Below are 23,140 nucleotides of genomic sequence, written 5' to 3' on the forward strand. Positions count from 1 at the left end.
TGTCTGAAAACCTGGCCCTGTCTGGCACTTTTTTTTTTATATTCTTGTGTTTGAATTTATAACTTGAAGTGCAGCAGAATGAGGTTCTCCTAGCACATTACTATTGATGAGATTGTCTGCCCTAGAGGGTGAGTGTTGATTTGGAGGAGGGGAGGCTTGGTTTTTACTTGCACGTCTGTCGTGGGCTGGCTGTATTACCCTTCTTATGGCACTTGGTGCTGCCGTGCTGCTGCTTTACTACCGCATTTCTGTGCATTAGTTTGCTTTATGTTTGCTCGTGGGTCAGGAACGGTTTCTCCTTAGATGCACCCTGAGTACATCTCACTGGGATTTTCGGAGTAGTCTAGGAGTAGAGAGGGAACGGGGCCGCTGTGTGCTGCTGAGGTACAGAGCATAGATAGGAGCCATGAGAACATTGCAGCCGCCGCCTCCCTTCGGACGGCACGGATCACCCACGCGTCCTCGCCGGGAACCTGCCAGGTGACTTGTTCTCATTGAAGCTTTCCAAGTCTCCGGTCTTCAAACGTTCACGCGGTTTGAATAATGCATAAAGTTCCAGCACTTGCTAGAGTCAAATATTCTTCTCTAGCGTCTTAGATCTTTAAAAGATGGATACGTACATTTTTACTTGGAAACCTTCCCCTTGCCCTTTGTGCAACCTGTTTCCCCTTTCTAAGCCATCACACTTTCTGCAAACCTTGCACCTTTCTAAATATACAATTGCCACTAGGGTTAGCTGCCCTTTTGTACCAGGATCTCATTCTTGCCTCTTGCCTTTGCTATTCAGAAGGGCAACTTTTCTTTGTCCAGAAAGGCGGCAGCCTCATTGACTGTATCTGGCCACAATTAATAAATTCAGTCGAGCGGTAACAGGATGCTGTCCTTCTGGGGGGATCCGCCTTTCTCTTCCCCTTGTCCCCTGTTAATCAGACCGGTGAAGTTTCTTTTTGTGATACTGGGAAGTGTTACACGGTAAAGCAGGAGTCTCCAGTGTGATTCCGATGCTTGATGGGCTTCTCTTGTCACAAGCTGGGGAGAGCTCTTGTCCCTTTGTACTACAGTGACCTCCCTGAACTAGGAGCTGAAGTTGCCGTGTTGCTGGCAGAGGCCCGGTAACTTTGAGCACTTGCAGGGAGGGAAATCCACAGTAAGAGATGTAAAGACAAGACAGATTGGATGCCAGCTCTGCAAAGAGTCTGGAGGAGGCCTGTGTTGGGCCAGTGAGACCTTTCCAGGCAGGTGATAAGGCAAATACCGTAAGAGAGCCTGTCTCGACTGCCAATTTGAACCATCAAGTGCAGACATAGTGTCTGAAGGCAAGGGTGCCTGTCTGGAGGCTGATGATTTACTTTGGCCCATTAGGGCAAGGAGGGATCAGGGGCTCTGAACCTGAAGGGTCAAGATGCTCATGACAGAGTTGAGGTAACTTTAATTTCACTGTACGTTGCATCAATCCTTCCCCTTCTTGCTACGGGACAGCCCATTCCTTGTTTAATGGATGCTTTCTGCAGGCTGCATCTTTGCTTTGGGCTCTGTAGCCTTAATGATTTGAGAGGTGGGGAGGGGGTGTAGTTAGGTTGTACGGCAGGACAAAGCAGTTACAGCTGCCTGCAGGACTGCAGTGATACTGTGTGTGCTCAGCAGCAGTGCTGGAGCCTGCAGACCCCATGTTTAAGCAGGCAGCGGGGGATCCCTGGCAAGGCTCCTTCAGGACACCCCAATGTTTCCCAACAGCATTTACACAGGAGTGTTTGTGTTTCTGATTCCCGTTCCTCCCTGCCTGCTGGAGCTGTTGAGATCCAGTGGCACCTCAACCAACAGAAGCTGGGAAATGTGCATCTGTGTGTTTTGTTGACGTGCCAAAGGTATGGATCTGCAGTGCGAAAAGCCTACGCTACACCTCCTGCAGTTAGGCTGACAGGCATTGCCCGCAGCAGGGGGATGAACAGCAGCTGGGTGGGAAGATGGGCTGGCTGATAGCAGGGAAAGGTGACTTGTTTGGGCTTGTTGTGAGACTCCAAGAGCCAAAGTTGTAACTTGGAAGACGAGCTGTGGTGCAGGCCCATTTACCTTGTTTTAAATGGTGCCCTTTGGTGCCAGCTGTGCCCCTGAGCTGACCTGGGGGCTTTGTCGCACCGCATGGGTGCTCCCAGCTGACCAGAGAGGACAAAAAAACCCTTCAGGAAAGGGAGACGAAGTGATTGCAGAGGGGCAGGTGGATGTTTTTGCGACAGTTTCTGATGCAGACCTGGCTCAAAGCTTTTGCACAGGCAAAGCTAAGGGGCAGGACCAGGCCCTCTCTGTTCTTCCCACAGGAGGTGTGGGAAGGAGGAGTGAGAGGGGGCTGACAGCATTGGAGCAGGGAGCTTGCTCCTGCTGCCTGGGGGAGGATGAGAGGAGCGGAGAGGATTGCGTCTACCCCATCCGTTTTGGTTGTTGCTGTTGGCCCCCACATCACAAATGCTCCCTTGGAAGTGGCCGGTCTGGCTTTCCTGGGCTGTGACCCAGGCGACGGGCAGGACGCTTTGCCATCCATGCCAGCCTGTGGTTTGAGGCGATGGCAGGCTCTTCTTGCACCAAGCACTGCTTTTGCACCAGGAATGCTAATCCGGGGGACCTGCGTGACCTCCCTGCGTCCCTCCCTTACTCTTGTGCCGCTCTGCCAAGCTTCTGTCAAGTCCTGCTCGTGAAGGGCACCAGAAGCCCCCCCAGGTCCCTTCACGAGGGCAGAAAGATATCGGCTGTCCTGCTGCCCTGCTTGGACCCGGGGGAAGGAGCCTGCCTGCAGCAGATGCTCGGCCTCTGATTAACGTGAAGGTGAGAAGCCGAATCCTGGCTCGTGCCCAGCCCTGCGCTGGGCGGCGCGGTTCAGCGAGTCGCACCCTGCGTGCGTGCGGTTTGAGGCTCTTGCGTTGGCGTAAGCTTTGCTCTGACAGATGCTGGACTCGGTGCTCGCGGCTGGGGGGTCTTCTGGGTGTGTAGGCTGATAATTAATCTCAGCAGGGCACCCTTGCTGATGGGAGGAAGACAAGGGAGGGACTGAGCAGCATTGCATCTTCCCGGCTTTTCCAATATCAGTTGCTGCTTCTGGATGACTTTTCCAGTGTTGAAGCAAACATATTGGAGTGTTTCTCCAGGGATGGAGTCCTTGAACAGCTGATAGCTGCTTTGAAAAGCAGCAGCGATCTGCCTAGGTCTGCAGTTCGCTTTTCAGTTTGGAGGCTTCAGCATTAGCGCTAAGTCAGCCCGCTCAGCTGGGCGCTGTGCGTGGCACCCGCAGGCCGGCGTTGCTTTAGGGAGACAAGCAGAGCTCCCGAGGAGACCGCGTGCGGGCTGCAGGAGCACGGGGTGCTCAGTATATCCTTTTTTAAAATTGAAAAAAAAAAAAAAAATCCACCTCTAGATATCAGGGGTCGGAAACGTGAACAGAAACTACTAGAATGGAACATAATCCTTTTAAATGGTCTAAAAAGTTGGCTTTTAGCAGCAAATGTGGTTTAACAGCGCTACCTGGTGGAAGCACTTCTTCAGAAAAATCAGTTTTATGCTTAGGGTTTTACCAGTCCTTAGACACGCTCTAAAGTTTAAATCTGCCCTTGTCCCCCCTCTGCAACCTGCTCTGCCTGTAAATCTCTGCTACTCGGGATGGCTGTCAGAGAAGACTGGAGTGTTCTAATTTTTTTTTAATTTTATTTTTCCTAAAGCTGTGGGAGGAGAAATAAGGGTGTGCAATTGAGAAATGCTCTCAGCATTGCTTGTATACACCGAGTCCTCTTTTTAAACACCCAGCTGAGGACTTCCACGTGATCCTGAGAGTGTTCCTAAAGGAAACGTCCTCGCTTTTGGAGCGCTTTAGGCCAACCCAAGCGGGGAGGCGGTGTGTCAGTTCCTGGGGACGCTCCTTGAGGCAGCGGGTTCGGATCCCTGCTGCTCCCTTACCCACCGAACCTGAGGCTTTGGGATAATTGCTGACAATTGTCCTTTTGACAATTAATGCACAGAAAATCTGTTGAGCTGCCAGAAATGCTTTAGTTCAGATGGGAATTTGTCTGCTGGCCTTCAGAAGAGCTGAGATTGTTGTTTGCTAAGTCATCCTGGTTGCGTTCTGCCTTTGGCCTCAAGGACAGCTTCAGTGTTAGTGCCATTAACAGAGGACTTCATCAGGCACAGATAAGTGGGGGGTCATATGGAGGTGCGTGAAAGCCTGTCTGATTCTTGTCCTAGTCTGGATGTGGCAACAGTGTCTGCGACAGTGCTCAGCAGACAAAAAGCTCGGTGCCCGCTGCTTTGAGCACATCTATGCGGTCGGAGAGGTGTCGCTTGTACCGAAATGTAGCGCGGCGCTTGGTTTGCGTGGCGGCCTTTGCAAGGTCCCCCTGTCCCGTCCGTGTGGCTCTGGAAGAGCAGATGTTGCAGAACAGAGAAGGGGTGGGTTGCTCAGCTTGCTGGTGGGACCGCAAGGACGAGCGTCTAGCTGGAGAGGCTGAATGTGCGTTAGTAAGTAAACCTGGATTGTAAAGCGAGGACTGGGGAGTGGGCGAGACAAAGATTTCAAAAGATAGATCTAACATGAGCCTTAACACCTGGCAGCCCCTCTGGGCTCCCACTAAAGGCTTCTGGGCCTGACGGATGGACGGACACAGTGGCAAGAAGCCCCTGGCAGGTTGTGTCCCGTGGGCTCAGCGTGGAGAGTGGGGCTGGCCCGGCCTCCAGAGAGAGGACTGTTAGGTTGGCTTTATTACTGGCAGCAGCTCTAAAGAGCGTAACATTTACTGGTTGAAAAGACTGCTAGAAGTCCTTCTTGCAATGTTAAAAACGTATGCAATTAGCTTCCTTTAATCATCTTTTTGCTATTAATTAACTATGAACAACACTAGTGTGGTGCCTAGAGTCCCTCCCGGCCAGCTCCAAAGGCCAACGTGGCCTGTGCCATCTGTTAGTCCTAACTTAAATCTGCCCCGTGCCTTCTGTGCAAGTGCCAAGCTATTTCTCCTTGCGCTGTTGTGCTGGGTGAGAAGAAAGGGAGACTAAAAAAGCCCAGGCTGATTTATTTTTTGTTAGAGAGCCGTCATGGCCACAGGTGTAACTGAACAGCTAAGCAGTGGCATGGGCTTACGGTGAGCAATTGTGCAATAGCCTTGGCATACGAATACAAAGTCACCTCCTCCGTCGCCTTTAGAGTTACCTGCCAGCATCCCTTCAAGGCACGGCTCTAAACTGCCTTTTGCCGTTCTTTTTAATACACTGTTAATTAATGAAGCAGAGGCAAAAATACACACAAACACAACGGAATAGTTTTTAACCTGGCTTGATTAATGCTGTCAAGTTGTACATCTGAGTGTGAGCTCAGTGGGACTGTTGCTTTTGTTTAATACCACAAGACACCTCAGTCTGGATTGTTGCATTACAGTACAAATAAAAAACAGAAACAAAACCACATCTGCATCATACAAGGTGAGAAGAATATGAGAATTCTAAATATTTACAGAGAAGGGCAAGTGGGGAAACCACAAAAAATATTTACATAAAAATACATGAGCTTGTCGGCATATACATTTTACACCAGTTCACAAAAAAAGACACTATATAAATTAAAGTGAAGGGAACTCCAAAGGTAACCCAAGATTTTCTGGGATGTTTCTCATGCGGCTCAGGGAAAGAAAAATCAAGTCTTTTACAGCAGGAAAATGAACTGCAAAACAACCCTTTTCTCCCCACACCCTCCCCCCAACTGGACGAGGCAAGACTCTGCACACGAAGGTATCCTGGTGTATGTATGTCTGTTTAAGCCAGACCATGCCTTTCAACGTCGGGTTTCTGTAGCACGAGGCTCTGGGAAGAGAGTTGCATGCCTAAGCCGCCTTTTAACGAAAGTAAGTAAAACAATTTCTCATCCAGATTTCCTAACACGTAACACGTCGCTTCAGTCAGTGCCCTGGCAATGGCAGAGTACACGTGAGGTTCTGTCCCTTTCTGGGGTTAAAGAGGAACAGTACGTTTTCAAGTTGGTTTTGGTTTTGTGTAGCAACTTACTACTGCTGTGCAATCCTTACTGACCCCCCTTCAAATGATGAGCGGAAACCGAGGATCTCTGGAAAGACATAGGCACAAAGCTGTGGGTGTGTTGTCATGTATGCATATAGATTTCACCTGATAAGACTGTTTAAAAATCAGAAATTAATGCTTTACTTAAGACTTCATAGGGGTTAGGTCCTCCTTACTCGCCTAACATCTGCACTCTCCCTTCGCCAAGGAAGGTCTCCTACGGGTCGCACGTTCCACTTCAAAGCAGAGGTTGGAATACGCTGCCGGACCCCAGCTCTTGCGTGCACTAGGGAGAAACCTGGCAGGGAGCAGCAATTTGAGATGCAGATAGCTTGTGGCAACTATAAGGGAATTATTTAAGAACATAGCTGCTTGTCATCTTTCTGGAGATAAGGTTAGGCAATAAATTACTTCATCTGAGCAGAACTGGACTTGCAATAGAGCATTGCTTGCGTTGCCGTCCCCTCGCTCTCTCCCGTTTCTCTGCTAGGACGCGAAGAACTGAACTTCCAACTTACCTCCAGATCACCCGCCTTACTTAGACACCCGGCGTAACCTCCCCTCCTCGCTCTGATGCACAACGCCCTTTTGAATCTCGGCTATGATTTTTGCAAAGATATAGCTGGATGTTTTGACTTTATAGTGAATCAATTAATGAGGATGTAAAACTCTAAGGACCATCTGATTAACCACAGTGCAAGAGCAGAACTGCATAGTTCACGATATGGCTTTGCGTGGGGTGGATGCGGGGATGACTGCTGAATCGTACTAGATGTTTAAGCCATGGGCAGTAGCAACGCCAAAAGAAAGGTGCTCATCTGTATTATTGTCTGGGAATAATCTGTATTAAGCTGCTGCCTTAACCTCGCATTTTTGTTTATTGGGTGGGTTTTTTGTGTACTTGTGGCTCAACACTGGCGTACAGAAGTTAGTTTAGGTTCTCTGAGAGCTTCCAGCCCTTGAAGTACACGCTGGCGTGGCTGTGTGCAGAGGGATGGGAGGACGACGGGTATTAAGTTTTCTGCCGTGTGTCTTTTTTTAATGGAGACCTCATTCTGGAGGGGAAGGCTGTTTGTAGCAGCCATCCAGGTGTATGGGCGTGCACTGCTAGAAGCTCTTTTTGAAAGGCGCTGAAAGCTTTTGTTTCCCAGGGGATGCGAGGGTGCTTAGCACCTGGCGCTTCATACACCGCAGTGAGCTGAAGAGCCCAGGCTCAGGCAGTAGAAGCACAAGACCCTAAGGAACAGAAGTTGTCCAGGGATGGCACTTGATCTCTAGAGGGAGACGGTGGCTTTGAGCAGGAAAATCCAGAGAGGCATTCACAATTAGCGGGAGCTGGGTTCAGCCCCCTCATAGTAGGATAGTCCTGGTTAAGGTAAGGCCCAAACGGAGGTTAGGAGAGTTGCTGCGGGGGGCAGGAGCGGGGAGTTAAGGCTTTCATGGAGAGAGAGAGGAGGTTTGACCTACAGCTCTCGTTACCTGAATCCCAAATAGCCTGAACCAAACACACTGTCCCTGCTTCAACTGGAGACCTCGGCAGGTAACTGGCAGCTGTGGGGAGACTGTGCTACGAGGGTTAGGACTGGTACTAGTCCTAACACAGTACACACCTCTACTGAGAGAGCGTGTACTTAAACTGGACTCCCTTGGCGAGCTTGCACCGAGGAATCTGGACAGGTCAGCCTTTCCTAGGGAGTTAGCTAGCCATGGAGACAGGGTGGCCCACAACGTGGCTCACCTCGTGGCCCCTTTCTATGGATTTCTGTTAATTTTCCTTAAAAGAAAACATTACAAAAAGCATTCCCTCACAAAAAAACCCAACCCCTCTACCTGGTCATTACTCACAAAGAGATTGCAGTAACCTGGATCACAGTGCTGCTTTCTTTTTTCTTTTTTTTTTTTTTTTCCCCCCCCCCTTTTTCCTGGCTGCCAGATTTATTTCTGTAACATGTAAGGACAATTCTTCTAAACAAAACGCTTAAAACAAGAGCATTGCACAATAAAACAGGACCATAAGGTAGCGTTACTGGAACAGCCCCAGAAAAGGCTACAAGATTAAAAGAAGCAAAAGGCTAAAGACTAGTTGGCTACTAGAAGCAGGTTTTCCTTATGATTTTAAAGCCTCAAAATAGCCATGAAATTTTTTTGTTTGCTCAAAAAACTATCTAAGTTCCCTTTAACTTTCACAGCTGTGTGCTAACTGCGGGACCTCCAGGTTTTTAATAAAACATTAAGAGATTCAAAACAGGTAGAGAAGTTCTTCAACCACACAGAACAGGAATGGCCTTGGAATTTATCAGTGAACATTTAAAAACTCCTAAATCTCAAGTATTGCTTGCAAGCCCTGTCTAATGAAATGGATGTGCTTTATTTATAAGGTGGGGTTGTAGTGAGTCCTGGGAAGCCAGAGAGGCTGCACAGGAGATGCTGCCTGGCTTATTTTACGATACAGAAAGCTTTTAAATACATAGGACAAAGTTGTTAGTGTGTTTATAGAGAGCGCACTGGCCTTCTGTCCCTACTGCTAACTGAATACTGGTACGAGCCACGCTTGTGATACGGGAGGCGATGCTATTTCACAGCGCACAGGCAGCACGTAACTACTCTGTCTGTGCCACAACTTCACAGGGATCCCCTTGCCAACACAGAGCGTAAAGGCTACAGAAAGCCGGGTCCTGTAGACCTTCAGTTTAAGGTCAATCGGAGCATTCCCTGATCTAAGAGCTGCAGGATCTGGCCCAGGGCAAACAGCTGGTCATGCAGACAACTCGGCACCTACACAGCCATTCCCAGCTGGTAAGCTGGGCTCCATTTTACAAGCTGGACATAAGGCTACAGATTTTTTATTTTTATAGTGGGTTTTTTGGTAGAGAGATGATACTGTCTGGCCAGCCACAACATGGTATTAAATCTTCTGGACTGTAGATAGCCTAGCAGTAAAGAGGAATTAGCATGAAATGGGTGTGCTGTTCCCAACTGTGTGTGTATGGTTTGGTGTATTCTTGTGTTTTGTTTTGTTTTTTTTTTTTCTTTTCTTTTCTTTTCTTTTGGTATGAGAAATGCAAACCTGCCCTACTTGGCTTCCATAGCTGGCCTCTGCTTATGACAGAGAAATTTGAAGTAATTTGATTTCTTGTAATCAGAAGCAGCTTGTTAAGCAAGCAATTGAAAAAGTGCGTTGTATTTTGAACTTGCTTCAGAGCCTGTTCTGCAGGCTTGAAGTCAAAACAGGCTCCCACCTGCTTCAAAGCAATTGAAGTGGATCCACTAGGCCTAAGTGATAATTTTAAAGGGAGAGGCAGGACCTCGGCATTTATCAAGAAGAAGATACTTAGGAAGTCTTTCCCCCCCGCCCAGCTTTTAGCCCACCGTTGCTGCATAACCTCGGAGGGGGCAGAACAACAGTTCTTCCAAGGCATGCCATGGAGACCCTTTCTTGGAAGCTAGCAGTGGGATGGGCAACTTGCTACACGCGGGGCTCGCAGGGAAAACAGCTGCATGCATGGTCCATCATGCACGGGACCATGGAGGCGCGGTGAGGAAGCGGTGGTAACGGCCAATGTCAAACCTGGGGAAGGAAAAACTTTTCCTTCCCGCCCCCTGCCCCAACAGCATCTTTCGGCTCTGCCCGGCCTCTCTGGCAACATCTGTGTGCCAACAGCCTGCCCTCTCGTTCCAGTTGTCTCAAAACTACACGAAAAAGCTCTACCTCTACTACATAAAAACAGTGAGTGGTGGGCTGGTAGGGGTGGGGCTGAAGGTGGGTTTGCTTTGCTCATCGGGGCAGGGTTGGGTTTTTTTTTTTTTTCCGTCACTGAAAAAATAAAACAGTCCGCTGTCCAGCAGAGGCTGCTTAGACTCTATCCCTCCTTCCCCCCACACCAGCTCACTCAACGTGGACCTCTGTTTCAGGCCTCTGCAAACACAGCTCCGTCGGGAGGAAGGCTCCCTGGCCAAGGGCCGTGGCATAAGTTCTACTGTGCACATGGGTAAAACTGGGGGGCACGAACCCCCCTCCTCCAACATAGCCCCCTCTTTGGTGCTGAGGCATGGTATGGTAATCCTCCAAATTATCATACTGGGACACCACAGTCATCGTGCTTTGGCGTTTCCCAAGGGTTTGGTATGGGTAGAGGAGGGCAGAGTCCCTCTCCATGGTTTCGGGGTGCTGCATTCTGAGGCTGTGGCTCCGTTCGGGCTTGGGCGGCGGTGCCATGGGAGAGGCGGCGTGCTCCTCTTCTTTATAGCAGTCTCTGGAGTGTTTCTCCATGGATGCGGTCGGCCTGGCTCGAGACCTCTCCAAATCCGGCCTGTCCTCGGCCAACCTCACCTCCTTGTGGTTCAGTCTCAGGGTCTCCTGGTTTGCCGGGATGTACTTCCCGCCCGGGTGCTGGTAACCGATGGGCTCGGAGGGCTCTGGGCCACCTTTGGGCCTGTAGTCGGGATAAGGGGGCCCGTTTTTGGATTCGGAAGGCTGCCTATGGCTTGCCTCCTGCTGCAAGTGCGTCCTGTGTTCGTTCGTGTTGCAGCCCGGCTCGTGCAGCTTCCTGTTGCGGACGCTGCTCTGCTTCTGGGGCAGGGACGGCTTCTCCGACTGCCCGTTCCCGTAGGCCCCGTGGTAGTGGGCTCTGTCCAGCTCTGGCTCGGGGTGCTGCATGTAGTAACGCTCGTCCCCATCGGGCGTAGCTGCTTTGGCCGGGTACCTCCCCTCCTTCCCTTCTGCCACAGTGAGGAGGCCAGTTTTCCCAGGATCCGATTTGCTGCGCAAGTGAATCACGTCCAGTCCTCCCAGTTCCTCCTGCAGCAGTGGGGCCACGTTATCGTACTGGGACATCACTGGCCCTTTCACTTTCTGGCGTGTGCGGCTCTCCCGGCGAATAGACTGCATGCGGTACTTCTCCATGTCCTCGAGGTCCCACGACATGTACGTGTGCTTGATGTCCGGGGCAGGAGGCACGTCTCTGCTGATGAAGCTGTGCTCTTTGCCTGCCAGGTGGCTGATGAGGCCACCCCGAGGGTAGGCAGACAAGCTGGGATAGCGGTACAGGCCTTTGCTTGGCAGCCGGGAGGCGTACGATGCAAAGTCTCGGCTGGGCAGCGGGTGGAAAGGCCTGACCCGCACAGTGCTGTAGGGATCCAGGTCGTAAAAGCTCCCATCAGCAGTGGTGTAGTAAGAGGAGCTGGAAGAGCTGGAGTAAGGACTGTACCGGTAATGTACCCGCCCGTTCTCAAAGTAAGGCTGCAGCTGAGTGACGTGGTAGTCGGAGTGGGGCTGATATGGCTTGTACTGATAGAGGGGCCGCGGGCAGTACACTGGCTCGTCGTCCGGCGGCACCTCGGTCCGTGAAATGGGAACGGAGCGGATAGCAGAGGCGGCAGGGGTGGGGACGTGCAGCGACTGAACCCTGCGGATAGTGGGGTAGGGCGGAGCATCCTCGGCATAGCTGGCGTTACGCAGGCCCGTCGGGCTCACGGAGGACACAAACTCTGTCCGGCTGCGAGGCTTGGAGTGCAGGGCTGAGGTGCTCTTCCCCTGGTTTGTGTAGGTGTTGTAGCGAGTGCTCGCAGAAGTGGGCGTCTCTGACCGAGGAGGGTAGGCTTGGTGCTGCTCAGGCTTGCTGTGGTAGGAGACGTGAGGGGGAACGCTCTCGGGCCTGTACTGATGGATGGAAGGCGGCTTGTGGTGCAGGTAGTTGTCCGGCCCCGAGGGCTCGGGGATGCTCTCTGGCTTGGGGTGCGGCACGTACACGGACTGCAGGGAAGCGTGCTTGGGTGGCGGGGGTGGCGGCGGTGGCAGCAGGGCTTCCTCCACAGAGGAGGCCAGCATGGAGGAAGACAGGAAGGCGTGATAATTGGAGTTGTTGATGGCGTCCGCGTTGTTCGAGTGCATGGCGGCAGCAATTTTGCTCTCCAGCGTTCTCACAGGCGGGACAGGGGGTGTAAAGCTGTAGGAGGAGTGAGTAGGGACGGACTCGGACCGCAGGTGCAGCGGGGGAGCCCTCGTAGTCTCCCGAGGCTTTTCCAAATGGCTCGGGTGGCCTGCGGGCACAGAAGACGAGCAGCGAGTGGTGGCACTGCTTTCTGGGACGAAAACAGGAGCAGGCTCAGGTGGCTTTTCAGGGGCAGTTGCGCCCCATACCTACAGGGAAGAAACCAGAAGAAGTTAGAGGCAAGCATCTTCCCCCCCCCAATCTGTAGTTAAAATATCACAGATGCTTGTACGGATTAGTTCAATGTATGTTTTTTCTGTGCCTGGTTTCTGTTTGCTGTGGAGAGCTAGTGCTGCTCGCTGTAGAAGATGCGTAGGTTCCCTTTGGCAGCAAGGGCAGCGTGGTGCCTCTGGGAGATTTCAAAAGGGAGCCGAGGGCCTTGCGAGGGCTCTCCCTGCAAACGTCAGACTGGAGGAAGGGGAGGAGGTGGCCGTCTCTTTATAGCAACAGGTTTTATGCAGTGGCCCACAGTGTTTTGTTAGGTGGCCTGCTTATAAATGTCTTAATGAAGATGTGCCTGGATTTAAACTCGCGCCCTGCTGAGCAGATCAAGTAGTGTAATACAGCAGAAATCCCTTCCTTAAACGTGGCTGCAGTGCTTAAGATGGGCTGCAAGTGTGCATGTTTCATGGGCAGCGGGTAGTTTGGATTTCTGAGTGAACACTTCCATGTCTAACTCCCACCGGGACTCTGACCTGCTTTATTAAAGAGGATCTTGTGAACAGAGGATGTAAAAATTCTTACTTGTTCCTGAGCACTTCTAGACCAGCGTTCCCTGTACCAGTCACCCCAGCAGATACTTTTCTCCTTAAAACCAAGGAGAGCAGGTCTATCGGGATGTTCAGTTAGGAAATTCTGCGCTGCTTTCCCGTAAGGCTGTGTTGTACATGCATAATTTCCAGTAACCTGTGAATCCCCCCGCCTCTTGCCATTTGGATTTGGACCGACCCTCCCGGAGCTCAGCCTCCTACAATTACAGATTAGCCGTGCCCGGACGCTGCGCTCGCAAATACGCGCGAGGCTGGGGGCCGCATCCACGTACCTGACTGGAACTACTCGACGCTTTTGCCGAGGCCGCTGGCACTTGTCCCATTGCTGACTGGTGATCTTGCCTCTGCGACGGGGCGGGCTGGCTGGTTGTGAGTGCGCGCTGCGCAGCCGTAACGGCGACGTCCGCCTGAGCGGCGGCTGGACCGGCTGGCCCGCGGTTAGGCTCAGTTGCTGCTGTTGTCTGGATGGTTGTTAAATACGGCATTGAAGCCGGGGTGCTTTTCTCCCCGGCAGTTACGACAGGAGGAGACTGAAGTTTGTCATCAGCCGCGGAGAGAGGAACGTGGTGCTTGTCCCCAGACACGCATGCACGGAGGTGGGGCTTATCTACAGGCAAGTCTGTTGGGGGTGGCTCCCAGTCAGGCAGTGCACCTGGAGTATGGTGGTGTGTGTGCTCCCAGTCCCCAGCGTGGGAGGGGAAGGGATCTTTGTCCCCCGGTTTACCAGGATGGAAGCTGGACTGCTCCTGCTCTGCATCTCTGCTACCAGGCATGTCCCCAGGCATGCCCGGGTGGAGAGGTGGGGGGTCCCGGTTTCCAGGTGCACCTGGCGGGTGGTTCTGCTCCCCGGGTGTGCTGCTACCTTGGAAATCCTGCTCTACGGGTGCACCCGTCTGGAAGTGAAGTCGGTTCTCGGGCAGACCGGTATACAGGTGGAGCTTGTCTGGAGCACCAGCAGAGAGATGGAGCTTTTCTAGAGCTGTGCCAGCTTCAGTCTCTCCGTAATTTGTGCTTTCAGAATGAGCATCTCCTGGCCTTTTCTGGGACTGAGCGGATGCTTGCTGTGCGGACTCGGCTAACGCTAGGGCTAGCATGCGCGCTGCATTTTTCGGAGGAGGAGGAGGGATAAGAGACACAGAACTGACGGGAACAGGATCCTGGGGGGAGTCGAGGGCAACTGCTCCTAATGGGGGGAAAATTGAGAGAGAGAGTGATTTTATGTTACCCAATAAGGAGAGTGACCTAACCTTAATGACTATTATAAAAAAATAGATGCTCTCCACACTTTCACAGTGGCAATTCCTTCTGACGTGAAACGCTATCTCTTCTGTCTCACATGCAAACGCTGCTCAATAGCACAGCAGTTCATCACAAAAAGGAAAAAACACAAGAGATTGTCTAAAGGCTCCTCTTGCATTTCTAGAGAGGTAGGAAGTAGGCAGCAGAGAATGAGATACCCTTACACAATTTTGATCATAAGGTTTTAGGCGAAAAGGTCCCTTCTTCGAGTGTTGGCAGGTTTTTAAAATTAAAAAAAAAAAAAAAAGTTTCAGATGGTCTATTGGCTGAAATGATTTAGAAGGACATGCTAAATAGATTTTCACGTATGACAGGATGGGAAAAAAAAAAGTGGTATACAAAGTATTATGGAAAATTTGTCTGAGATTTGTGTGATGTAGGGAGAAGGCAGAGGTTAAGACCTTACTGATCTGCACAGCCCTGCGAGACACTTGTGATCAGAACTGACGGGCAATCCCCTCTCCTAAAAGGCACGCAGAGGAGGACGGTTTTGAGAGCAGGTCCCCTTTGGAACTTAAAGAAAGAATGGAGGAAAAAGCACTGTACCTGGCTGTGTGTGTCCAGTGGGTACAGTCTTATTCTGACTGCTTGACATTGGTCTCTCCCCTTCTTCTGGCAACTCTGGTTTGCCAGCAGCCACTAGCTGGGCATGCTGTAGCTCTTGGTGGGCTCCTTCCCCTGCTCCTGTTTCACTGTTTTTCAGGGGCAAGGACATCTGGGTTGGGGACCTGTTTGTCATGTCAGTGATGCCAACCCCTTTGCTCCAGCTGGAAGCAGAGGAGTTTCTGGATGTGACGGGCGCTCCTCCAATCGCTTCTGACATGCGGCTGGGCAGGGCGAAGGAGACGGGTTCTGATGTAGTCAGCGGCGGAGACTTGATGGGCTTTCGCCCCATCTTGGGTGAGAAGGCATGGGGTTTGCAGGCCTTCTCTTCGGTTGGGCTCAGGTCCAGAGTGAAGAAAGGACTCATCTTCTCTTGGAAAGGGGAGACTGGCTCAGAGCTCGTGGCACTGCCTGGTGTCTGGGACTGGCTGCCTGATTCTAAGTCCTTCTTTAGTAGGCTTGGCTTTTCCTTATTTATGCCAACTGACTCCAGCAGGGAGGTACTGCTGTCCAGGCACTCGGACTCTGCTTGGGGCGGGCTGCACTGAAAAGACATTGGGTCAAAATCCAGGCTAGCGACTCCGATATCAGGCGGGCTCAGGTCAACATCTTCAGCAGATCGAGGAGAAATCAGGGCAGGAACGTGGATGAGCCCCTCGTCCCCATCACTGTCGTTGTCGTGGGGAAGGTTGTCGTAAGAGTTGCAGCGATTCATGTTTCCTAAGAGCTCTCCGTTGAAGGAAGCGGACAATGCGTCGCTACTGGACCTAGGTCTTCTGGGTCGGAACAGTTTAGATTCACCTAGGAACGAGTAGAAACGTACGAATTAGTGTCAAAATCTTACTGTCCAGGAGGTGATGGTTCGGTGTTGTTTTTAAAGTAGTCTTACGGCGGCGTGCAAGATGCTCACCTGGTGAACTCTAAACACAAAAGTAATGTAGTCAGCAGTAACTGTCAATTGTGTTTGCTCGAACTCTTTTACAGGAGTTGTCAGCTCCGATCTAGTCTGAAACTAAGCTATGTGCAAAAACAAAACTAGTTTGAGTGTGCTGTAGACCTAAGGCTTTCTCAGAAAGCATTTTCCCTCCCGATGCCGTTTTTTCCACCTTAGAATAGAAAGAGGAGATGGCGAGGAATGAATGAATGAATGAATGAATGTAAGGGGTGCTGGCTATGTGAAAGCAAGAAGTTTGCTTTTTTTACCTTAGAAGGAAACCAAAGACCTGAAGAGCCTTTCTCTGTGATACCTGTGCGTGTTGGCAGCGGTAAGCTGCTTCATTAATTAGCAAGTCCAGCTTTTACTGGAGGGGCAGAAAATCTTTTCAATCCACACACATTAAAAGTGTAGGTACAATTTGGTCTTACCATCAACAGCATGCAGAGAAGTAAGCGATTCTTCGCTTTTAGCTGAGCGAAGAGTCCCGCTGTCGCCTCGTCCACCTGAGGAAATGCAACCGAGACAGCGAGAAGGTGAATTATAAAAGTGATTTATATTTGGCTACGTAATGGTGGCAGGAAAAACACAAATGGGGTTCTAGCAACAGAACCACCGTCCTCAGAGTAGCAGTTGTGCTTTTTTGTTTTGGGGTTAGGTTTTCTTGGTTTTGTTTTTACTCCAAAGCCCTTAAAGAAAACCTTTATCCTGTTCCACTGTTAATATGCTTTGCTGTCTCGGACAGATGCAGTCCTGTTTGGCACGGGAGACTTCCCCACGGAGGTCCCTTTTAACCCATGATTCTATACTACCGGGCAAGAGGCAATTACAAGAGAGTGAATCAATTTTTCATACTCATTTTACAGACTAGGGAAAAGTAACCTACCAAAATGGTAACTGCTGCAGGTGACGGGTTGGGAAACAACTCCCCACATCATCCTGCTCTGGATGTCCCTGTGATAATTGCTTGGCTCCTACCAGCAAACAAAAATCCTTAAAAATGGGGAAGACGGTAACATTTACACAACTATGTGTAGTAAACAAGTATGACTGCAGTGCTGCAAGGAGGTGTCACAGAATGCGTTTATTATACTGGAGACTATGAGGGTTACAAGTTGAAAGCGGCACCAGGAAGAAAACGGGATAAAAATCCTCACTGGCCCAGGTTTAGGGATTTGTGGTGTGTTTTACTGCAAAAACATATTGTTGCTATTTTTAAATTTGGAAAGAGACGGTAAACTATACATGGAAAGGGCTTGAGAATTCAGAGTCTGCGTGCATTGGATGCAGCTACAAAAGGTTGTTGGATGCCTTCTCTAGTTACGCTGGTATAGCTTTCGGGGTGAGTGTGTTTGTGGAAAAGTGCCTTTACCTGGTTTATAATTGTGTGTCTTTAGAGAGCAGCAGAGGGAGCCAGAACTGTATTCTTATTTCATAATAGCAGTGTCAGAAGGAATTATTCTGAGACTTCTTATAGAGATGCCCATATATATCTATATATCTAGCCTTTCAAAAGCTACTCTGAGAAAAGCGTTAGAGGTGTGCGCACTAGCAGGTTCAGCTCTTGAGCTCAAGGGAGATCCATTTAGGACAGACAGCAGTTAACTGAAGATGTTATGCGTGGCTTGAACGCTAGAAGGAGATAGAAGCACACTGCAAACACGAAATTCTGCGTTGCTGAAAACCCCAGGTTTTGGAAGCTGGATTTGCACCCTTACCTGCCAGGGCTATGGCTTTCATTTCTGAGGGCTCGCTGGGATTGCGCTGCAGTTTGCGTTTGGACACGGATGATGATTTTCCCAGGTTGAAGAAGGAACGCCAGCTGCCAACTGGCGATTTCTTCATCTTGCTGGGCGGCCTTTTTCTGGAGTAAGAAAATAGAGCAAATTGTTGGAGGGGGAAGCTGCACTTAGTTCCCCGCTACTGGTGGTTTGTTATTAGCGCTACCTGGCTTCTGCTGAAACAAAGCTTAGAAACTCGGTTTCTTTTAAATAGCTGAGGATGTTTTCATTTTTATAGCTCAGCGCTAAAGTCTTGCTGGGTAAATTGCACCAGACTGTGCGAAGCGGGTGCACTGCAGGTGAGCACAGGCTCCGTACGTGTACAGGACAGCAGCTAAGGGACGGCTTTTATTTAGCTGGCAGATGCACCAGTTCTCTGAGGAACTGTGCAGCCGTAAAAGGTATTCAGAAGCATCTCTCGCTCATGCTGTAAAATCACATTCGTCTCCTCCCACTGCCGTATTTAATTTCCAGTGTCATCAAGTCTGTCCAACTGCTCCACTTTGAGGGGAACCTGGATTTGTTACAGGCAATTAGTCCTGAAATCTGGAAACCCCCAACGTTTCCAGGTGTTTGCCCTGTTTACGTTTCTGTGCGCATGACTAATACAGGCATCTATACGCATCACATGCAACATGGCTTTAAACATTTAATGATAACCCTGCTAAAAAGGAGGGAGTGGCACAGAAGTTGCATGGCTAAACTAAGTCCACGAGACAACTGATATAAGCTGAACCCTCACAGAGTCCAAAGCGGGCGGAAAACTGGCTACAATACTTTACGTACGACTAGCGTTAAGTCGATATCAGCAAGTGTTTGCTGTAATCAAACAAAAAACCCAGTTATGACACATGCTGGAAAGGAAACTTGTCTCTACCTTTCGGATGGAAAGTCTATGACCGTGTGGAATTTCCCTTGTAAAGCTGCAGGGCCTTCTCCCACTTCTATGTATTTGCTGTCTGCCACGATGGGGGAGTTGATCTGGGCTTGCGTCCGTGCCTGCGCCTCCTCCAGCGTGAGCAGCTTTGTGGAAGGAGAGGACACCAACAGAGACTTGGGCCGTGATAAAGAACTGTGTCCTGTAAGGGAAAACCGCAGGCAACAAGAGAATCAGAAAACAGCAGTACAGAGATCAAAGCTCTGGGTCTGTGTGTCTAGGGAGGCGCTGTGTTTTTCTAAATCTTTGTTATCCCAGCCACTGAAAGATGTGGTCAAAATAACCATTTTTTCAGAGGTATGTTTATGACAAAAAAATTCTCATAATTGAGAGCAGCTTAGCGTATTTAAAAAAAAAAAAAGAAAGGGCAGAGGGAAGCAGGTAGGTTAGAAACCTTCACTGACATATTTCACTTAAGCTTCATCTGTATGCAAAAGGCTGTACAGAAAGCGATGGTTTTTCTTCTTCTAAAGCCTGGCTTCAGCCATTCCCAGGCTGCTCCTCTCGGTGCGGCAGGAAAAGCCCTGTGTGACTGAAGCGGCTACAAACTAACGTGCAGATGGACACGGTAAAAGGAATCTAGCTGTGGGTCTTGCCCTTGGCCTTTTTACAGCTCGGGCTTGTTTTTGGAGACGAACATGTACATTTTTGTAAAAGTAGCTGATGTTGCCTCCTGCTGCTAGGATCTGCTAAGTCAGCTTGCAGCGTAGAGGAGGCGGAGGAGCCTGGTGTAAGAGCAGCTGTCTCTTGTTTGCCGTGGCTTATTGCGCAAGTATTTATACGGTTATTCTCGCATGACCTAAGCGGGTGGGGGGAAGTACGTCATCCCTTCGCATCAACATCCTGGTTGCTTCCGTTCCTGCTCCTATCCTTTTAGCACCGCAGCTCCCGTGTGAAGCGTGCACGCTCTCGCCTGTGTCTGTCAGCTGCGCGTGCTGTCCGGGTCCCAGCTGTCTTTGCAATAGCCTTACCTGCAATGGCTTAAAGCAGGCTTGGGAATGCCACCTTCACCTCTTACGGGCGGGGACAGGCAAGCAGCCGTGCGCAAAAAGAGGATGCTGCCTTGCTGTAGCGCAGTATTCCTGCACTTAGCTGATACGCTGTGAAATAGCCCGACCCTTCTCCCCGCCAGTTTTGTGTCAAAGCACACTGAATGCGAATGACCAAGTCATTAAACAATTAGCTGAATTTACATCGTCCCTTCTAAGCCTGGATAATCATTTGGCTCGGATTCTTAGCGTGCTTATCTTCCCCTGGCAGAGCTCAGCCTGCTGTGGGCTATTGCTGTTCAGCCAAGCTAACCTCTGGCTCCTAGTGACTTAGAAGTGCCTTCCAGTAGGAACAAAAGCTGGACTTGGAGCAACTCTGCTATCCTACGTAGAGGTAGGACTTGCTGAAAAGTGGGGAGCGGCAAATATACTGGAAAAACAGCTACCTGTACTCCACAGGTGATGGTGACTGCACTGACTGTGCACGTTTCATAGGAAGGGCAGGTTATCAAAGCAGATGGTACACACTTAATGCTGCTTAGGAGTAATAATAGCGCGCGGTATGCACGTTTGTTGATCTAACCTACAGAGTAAACTTTCTTCCTGGTGACTGAAGAGATTCCTTACAATTTCTCGGTGCTAGGACACAAAAGTAGTAGCCAAACATTAAGATGTGCACTTCTGTAGAGCATCCTTGTCTTCTAAGAACGGTACTGATAGCATGTTCTAAAACCAGGTGATAGTTAACAGCATAACCCTGGAAATCTGTCCTCTAGGTTATCGTAAAAAAAAATATTTCAAATGTCTCAGATACCGATTAAGTGTCTGCTACCTTTTTTGATCCAGGTAAAGCTAGCGGAGGAGGACACGCACCTGCTCCATCTCGTATGACTGAGCTGAGTTTGGAACTGAAGAGGACGTCCACGTGGTTCAAGATGAATTCCACAACCACCGACTGGATCCGCACCTCCATGAAGGCAGCTGTTCCGCTGAAGCAGGCAGACTCTATCTGCTTAGACCTGAAGAAAAAGCAGATTAAATGAAACGTGAACAGCCAGAAGAACACGGGAAGATGCGCTCCTTTCGGGTCAGGCATGTGGTGAGCTACTGTGCCTGGCTGCTCAAGCAGACAAGACTTTAGGGGCAGTTAGGAGATTAAATCTCAGCAAAGTATTACACAAATGGTCATTCTGACTAGTGATTTATACCCGGACTTTGGTTTCAGGTTTGAGTCTTACTGAAAGGGCAAGAGGAACACTGGTCCCGGACTCGAGGAATTACCGGATCGAGGTAAATGAGCTGCACCCACAAAGCGGGCAGCTGTTCGTTAACTTATTTCCAGGTGCTGTGAAGGGCAGCAGTTTAATGCAGTGGCACTGTACATCGGCCTTCTAATGCGGTTTTCCCTCTAGCAGGGAACGTCTCCAACCGACCCTGCTCAGCAAGCACCCCAATATTCACAAAGGCAAACTCAAACAAGAGACCATTTGACTGCTTGTGGGTGAATTGCCAGAAAGGAGAAAAGAGCTTACCCTCATTAACTGCACACAGGGGAATCTATGACTCGGGTTTCTCAGGTCGGTAACAAAAGCAGCCCAGAAATCAATACAATAGAGGCCAGGGAGATGACTTTTTTTTTTTTTCTTTTGAAGCAAAATTTTTAAATTACACCATTAATTTTAAACTACCTTATTACACACTTTCAAAACAAATTTTAGGGGACAGATTTATCCAACATCATTTCCATAAATTTGAATTTTTGCAGCCAAAAGCTGTTGAATTAGACTCTAGAGACTCATGCAAGGAGAAACCAGTGATGCCACTGAACAAATTTTCCTGGATGATCAAGGACACACTAGTCTCCTCTAACCAGGAGAGGGGAAAAGAGGGTTGGGGGAACCCTTCCTTGCCACTACTGAACTGCAGTCAGAGGAATTGCGTTGCGGTGAGACAGAATAATATCGGGGTGTTCTCTCTGGGTGGTTCCGCTCACGGCAGCGGGGGGCTGTTTTGCATCGCTGGTTCAGGAGCTTGCCAGCTGGTCTCAAGCCCCTGCTTAGAATGACTTCCCATTAGGAATTTCACAGGAGGAGAGGAGCACATCGGATGGAAGAAAGGAAGATTGCTTTCTCAGTTGCTGAAAGTTATCATTTTCTGGAGCACAGGTATCTGTCTGTTATTTATAAATACAAAAACTTATCTTGTATTGAAAGGGGGGAAAAAAAAAGTGAGTACCTTAGGAGGTTTGGAGCCCAGACGATTGCTAAGTTCTTAGTGTGCATATTTGTGATGGAGCAGTAATCAGCTAGACGAGCTAAGTGTCTCATTAGGAACTCCAGTGTCCTGGAAAACAGGAGAGAGGCAAATGTTCGGCACCAATGAGCAAAGCCATGCTGCAATGTACAAAACAAACCCCGGTTCATTATTTTCTTTTGGTTTGACAGCTCACGGAAAAAAAAAACAACATTGAACTATGTCCCCCAAGACTGATGGTAAAGCTGTCTTTAGCAAATAATTACACTGGGGTGGGGCGAGGGGAGTCTCTCTGATTTGTCCAGGCTCAATGAAGAGACGGCCAAAGCATCTGCTCTCAGTCCAGGGGCTGGATCCAGCAAACGCTGAGGCGGAGGGGAGCAATCTAAGTGCCACCAGCACAGCAGGATCTAGAAGCAGAGCGCCCTGGAAAGCCACCGCTTGGCTGCTTTACTGTAACGCTGCAAGAGAAATACACCCTCTGCGCTGTATGTGGTAGCACTGCAGTGCTCCTTAGATAGGGGTGGGAAAGGACGTGGACTGTTAGCCTTGGTAAGGGGGGGAGTGTTTATTTAGACACCCTGATATTGAAATAGATTATATTAGACACCCCGATATTGAAAACCAGCACATTGTACCTGAGTTCTACTTAGGAAATTACTGGCTACAGGTTACTTATAGGTATAGACAGCAGATACAAGGGTAAACTTCAGAGGCTTCTCTTCACATTAAAAAAGAAAAAGTTTTTTGTGTATTAAATGCTACTGCTAACACCCAGGAGGAGGAGGAGGGAGCACAAGGTGGTAATGAAAATGCTGCTGTATCCTCCTCCGCGCTGTTGCCTGGCAGCAGCCCCGGCTTGTCTCTGTCTCACTGCGTACCCTTTTTTGTGGGGGGAGCGGACGGGGGGCTCAAAATTCTACAAACGGACAAGGCCTGAGGTGAAGACAGACGGACATCTCCGGCACCCTGCTCCAGCACGGAGCTTCTCATCGCCGTGTAGCAGAAAAATAAAGTTTTTCCCTTTTTCAAGCTGCTCTCCTTGTCTCTGTCATTTTGCATCCATTTATACCCCCTCTCTGGTCTAAGACGGAGACGCACACACACGTCACACTCTCCAAGTTAAACAAGTTTGTGACCCCCATAAAGTAAGGAGTCCTTTTAGGGAAAACGGGGCATGCACCAGGGAAAATTAGACAAAGGCGCAATGAGCTCATTTTTGAGAAGGTCCACTTCAAGGCCCTCCCCCCTTATTGAACAGACATAAAATATTACAATTAGCTAATATAAATGACCAGCTATTACACTAATTAGTTATTTAAATAGCAAGTAGCACATATTTATAGCTTATACCACATTAATTAACCATTACAATTAAAGACTAATTATGATATAGTAAGTTATGGATATTCAAATAACATATAACTAGTTATTTATACCACTCAGGTACAATTGCAATTGTCCAGCTAATCACCAGCCATTACAATAATTAATACTTAAATATTTACTAACACTAATAAATACCTATTAACACAAACA

The 23,140-nt window shown here is 49.4% G+C and overlaps 1 protein-coding gene across 1 annotated transcript in view; it reads right to left on the minus strand.

The window, feature by feature from the left end:
• Positions 1-9,899: 9,899 nt before the first annotated feature.
• Positions 9,900-23,140, minus strand: part of ARHGAP32 (Rho GTPase activating protein 32) — a 168,188-nt gene continuing 154,947 nt past the window's right edge. Inside the window, exons 16-23 of the mRNA XM_082330885.1 lie at positions 21,584-21,691; positions 20,222-20,367; positions 18,300-18,501; positions 17,360-17,505; positions 16,073-16,147; positions 14,651-15,508; positions 13,078-13,988; positions 9,900-12,184 (exon numbers count right to left, since the gene is read on the minus strand). Coding sequence (XP_082187011.1) covers positions 9,932-12,184; positions 13,078-13,988; positions 14,651-15,508; positions 16,073-16,147; positions 17,360-17,505; positions 18,300-18,501; positions 20,222-20,367; positions 21,584-21,691 — 4,699 coding nt within the window. The 3' untranslated portion in view covers positions 9,900-9,931. The remainder of the gene's footprint in view (positions 12,185-13,077; positions 13,989-14,650; positions 15,509-16,072; positions 16,148-17,359; positions 17,506-18,299; positions 18,502-20,221; positions 20,368-21,583; positions 21,692-23,140) is intronic.

Source organism: Platalea leucorodia (genome assembly GCF_965183815.1).
Source record: "Platalea leucorodia genome assembly, chromosome: 20".
In the NCBI taxonomy this organism is placed as follows: domain Eukaryota; kingdom Metazoa; phylum Chordata; class Aves; order Pelecaniformes; family Threskiornithidae; genus Platalea; species Platalea leucorodia.